General features: G+C 50.4%; 1 protein-coding gene across 1 annotated transcript; it reads left to right on the top strand.

Moving 5' to 3' along the window:
- Positions 1–312: 312 nt before the first annotated feature.
- Positions 313–3499, top strand: LOC118414185. The gene is made up of 4 exons (XM_035818047.1): positions 313–516; positions 918–1199; positions 2075–2503; positions 2751–3499. The coding sequence occupies exons 1-4, from the start codon at positions 432–434 to the stop codon at positions 3320–3322; spliced, it is 1368 nt and encodes a 455-aa protein (XP_035673940.1). The 5' UTR covers positions 313–431; the 3' UTR covers positions 3323–3499.
- Positions 3500–4328: the final 829 nt, after the last annotated feature.

Genomic DNA, 4328 nt, shown 5'->3' with positions numbered 1-4328 from the left:
ACGCACGCACGTACGTACGCACACACGTACACACACACACACCACACACACATGCACACGCGAACGCACGCACATACATTCACACCCATATACACTCACACACGCACACACACACACACACACACACACAAACACACACACACACATACTCACTCTCACACATACACGCACACATACACACACAATCACCCAAAGAAACAAATTCAGTCCCTAGTTTTCATCCTGTGTTTCTTTACTCAGAAAACACTCATTTACTCATCACTCACTTGACAATTCAAATCCCTTCTGTATTATTCAGGAGCCATTGGATCGGACTTGACGACCTGGCGACAGAGAGCACCTTTGTGTGGGCCGACAGTACGCAGCTGACAGCCGGCAGCCCCAGCGCCTGGAACGCGGTGTCCGGGAACACGGCCTACAGGGACTGTGTCATGCTGGACGACAGTAACCAGTACCGGTGGGTCGTCACGGACTGCTCCAGGCAGTGGCGACGGTTCATCTGCCAATCTGACCTGCGTAAGTACACATGGTGGCACGGCTTGCTTTTTTTTTTCATTTTGTAATTCTAAAAGACAATATTTGCCATCTGAAGATTCTACACCGTATGACTTTACTACTACTACTTTACCATCTCATTGCATTGAAGGAGTCCATCATTGCAAGGGGGGGTGTGTAAGATTCATTTCCTCTTATTAGTGTGATTAGTAGTTTCATTTTAGGCAGAAGTGTTCCATTTTCGCACATGGGTGATTTTTGAACAGTCTATTGTTGCATGGGCTAAAATATGGCGTATTTGCTCTCAAGCAAATGTCGGCCTTTCTAGTTTTCATTTTGTAATTCTAAACGACAATATTTGCCATCTGGATATTTACACCGTACGACTTATTTACTACTTCTACTTTACCATCCCCTCGCAGCCACAAGTTTCGAGTACCGAAAGCTGGAGGTGAAGTTGACGGAGATGAAGAAGGCGATGCCGAGAAGTTTCAAGGAGCTGGGTCTGGACGAACTGCAGAGAGACCTATCGGAGCTTCAGGCCGTGGATCTCACCACCCCACCGGACGGGCCGGGGAAGCTCGGCGGGGGATGGGAGGTGTCCGCCCCGAAGGCCGTGCTGGCGTACGACGCCGGGGACTGTGAGCTCACCTTCGCCTTCTCCGATCCCGAGATCAATGATCTAGGCTCCGGGAACGCCGCCGGTACGTTTGTCCTTATACCCCCTTTCCACGCGCTCTCTCTGCGACCTAAGATTTGACAGATCTTCAACGAATATTTTTGTATAGAAAAGAACTTTTTTTTACACTTTGTGTGTTTTGTTGTCCTCTAAGTCACACTCTCACATGCTGTATGGTATATCCAGTATGAAATCAAAGGATACACATATCCGTTCTAGGTCGCAGTGAGAGCGACAGCGCGGTCGCCGTTTAGCGGAAAGGGGGCCTTACCATGTCACCTTTCACATTGCCCCTGTGGGCTACTCTCCTCAGCCGGCTTCCTTCCAAGGACCGGTGTCCTATAAGCCCATGTAGACTTCGTTCGTTCGTTCGTCCCATTAATCAGCCGTAGGGGCAGCACAACATGTTGTGCTGTATCAATAGGCATTTTAGTCCCCTGGCGGCGCCTATCTCCTCTCCGGGGCATGGTGAAACATGTAAATCACCGTATGGCTAATACGACACGAAGGTTCGTCAGGCCTCCGCCCGTGTGATTTGTAGTGAATCACCAACTCCAGGCAGAATGGTTTGCTCCATCCACACCGCACCATCGCACGTGTGGGGGTTCTTTAACGTGCATGGGGTGTGGCTCTCCCCATACACGGGACCTCCATTTAACGTCCTATCCGAGGGACGACTCATTTTTCACCTGAGTTAAGTGAGGAAAGTCGTGTAAAGTGCCTTTCCCAAGGGCACAAGATCGGTGGCACGGCAGGCGGATTCGAACCCGCAACCTCTCGGTGCAAATCCGAACATGCGCCATGCGGTCCCATGTAGACTGGGCGACTTAAAAGTCGCAAGACACAATGATAAACCAACCAACCAACCAACCAACCAATCATTCATTTATTCACACACAGCGTCGCTGGGTAGCGTGAAGGAGAAAGTGGAGAGGCTCGGTGAGGCAGTTCCCGCCACGGCCGAGGAAGCTCTGCCCAACGTCAGGGAGCACCTGGCCGACCTCATCGACAACACCGACTGGGACACCGTGCAAGACGCCCTCCCGGACTCACCAGCTCCGGATCCCAACATCACCGCTCCAGTACAAGACGTGGGCGGTCGCGTGGATGTCCTCCAGCAGAGCATCGACGCTGACCGGGTCGTGGAGCGCGCGTGGTGGGCAGCCAAGGCCACTACCGCCGTGTCGCTGAACCAGTACTGGTCCTGGGTGTACCTGCCCTGGGGCTGGTGGTGGTGGAACCCCCACGTCATCATCATCATACACTGCTGCCCGCTCAGGATCTACATCATCATCCGCTGGCCCTGGAAGTGGTGGCCGTGGTACCACAGTAAGTGTGCCGTCAGTCGAAGCATGCTAATTTTTGGACAACTTATGATAAGTCATAGTAATACGGTTATTAAGGAACCACATCCAGGTTAACAAATCAATCTCTGCAATTTGCAAAGGGGCAAGATAATATTTTTGTTTGCATTCCGCATGTTAATGCAGATTACAAGTCATTTCCTGTGTCTTATGTCAGTTTTTCGTGTACTGAACAATAGTTTTATAGATTTTGTTGAATTGTTCCATTTCAGATTGTAACTACGGATGGACCCGCTGGTACGACCGCGACGATCCGACCGTGACTGGCGACTGGGAGACGCTGACTAACCTCCGTCAAGAAAACCCCGGAGAGATCTGCGACAACCCGTCAGGGATCGAGGCTCGGGTGGTGGGGACCGGCACTCCTGCGGCGCAAACCGGAGACACCTTCCTCTTTTTCAACGTCTTTTCAGGGTTCGCCTGTACACCCACGACCTGTCAGGACTACGAGGTGCGCTTCTGGTGCCCGCAGCGCAGTTTCCACATCCCCTGCGACTGCCCCGGCTGGACCGACTGGTTCGACGTCGACGACCCCACCGTCACCGGGGACTGGGAGTACCTCTCTGTCGTCAACACGCTCAACCCCGGGGAGGCCTGCGCCAAGGCTTCCGGCATCCAGGTCAAGACCACCGCCGGCAACGTGCCCGCGGGGCTGACCGGCGAGAGCTTCCACCGCTTCGGACCCGCTCCGGGATTCGTCTGCCGGAAGAATCCGCCGGGTCCGGAAAATACCCCGGCACCCTACACCTGCCGCGACTACGAAGTGCGCTTCAAGTGCCCCTGATTTGCTGACGTAGTGCCTCAGTGCACCAAATTTGATGACGCTTTGAGATACACGCGCACACACACACACACACACACACACACACACACACACACACACACACACACACACACACACACACACACACATACGCACACACACTTGATTAGCTCACTACTTAGCTTAATCATGTATACATATATAGAATCAATTAATAGCACAAGGAATCGTGTCATTTCATACAATTATATCCATGTTCTAATCATAACCGTGAATCACAACATACACAATCACCATATACTACCCACAATCTCAGTGTAATAAATATAACAACGCTGAGTATAACAACGACGGATAGAAAAGTACTGATGAGTATTCAAGAAGTAATATTCTCTAGCTCTCAAAAAGCTTAACTTTAAGGTGTTATTCACAGCCTTTGAGGTATACAGTGCTCTTGTCATCATTATTTTGCGACGAACTCTTATATTTGATATATGAGTGATCAAACACGCCGCTATTTCTGAACTAAGCCATAGTATCGACCCTGTTTGATTCAGAAGCAGGTAAAATTGACTTTGATGAAATTCTGCATGCGCAGTTGTGTGATTGCTGAACACACAAGCTTAATCTATTTGTACAAGTAAGTGGTGGAGAATCAAGGAGTTTTGCCGGGAAATAAAGAATAGAAGGGAACCATTGTCGAGTTCGTGAAATTCGTGTTTGTGTGTGTGCGTGTGCGTGAGAGTGTGATTGTGTGTGTGTGTGTGTGTGTGACTGAGAGTGTGTATGTGAGTGTCAGTGTGAGTGCGTATTTGTGTGTGTGTGTGTGTGTGTGTGTGACTGTGAGTGTGTGTGTGTGTGTTTGCATGGGCACAAGTGTGTGTGTTTAGTCAAAGAGCGAACATGTCTTCGATGTCATGTATGCGCAGAATTATGTCTGTCCGTGTCGGTTTGCGTTAGCGTGTGAGTGAGTATAGGTGCGTATGTGTGCGTGCGTGTGCACGAGTGTCTGTGTCAAGGAAACTGA

This window comes from Branchiostoma floridae, chromosome 4 (assembly GCF_000003815.2).
Source record: "Branchiostoma floridae strain S238N-H82 chromosome 4, Bfl_VNyyK, whole genome shotgun sequence".
Lineage (NCBI taxonomy): Eukaryota > Metazoa > Chordata > Leptocardii > Amphioxiformes > Branchiostomatidae > Branchiostoma > Branchiostoma floridae.
This window is presented reverse-complemented; position numbering and strand designations above follow the sequence as displayed.

Excerpts from the sequence above, each read along its gene's own strand:
- LOC118414185 (XM_035818047.1), top strand. The coding sequence starts at position 432 with ATGCTGGACGACAGTAACCAGTACCGGTGGGTCGTCACGGACTGCTCC. Across the intron at positions 517-917 it reads CATCTGCCAATCTGACCTGC|CCACAAGTTTCGAGTACCGA; the intron begins GTAAGTACACAT and ends ATCCCCTCGCAG. Across the intron at positions 2,504-2,750 it reads GTGGTGGCCGTGGTACCACA|ATTGTAACTACGGATGGACC; the intron begins GTAAGTGTGCCG and ends GTTCCATTTCAG.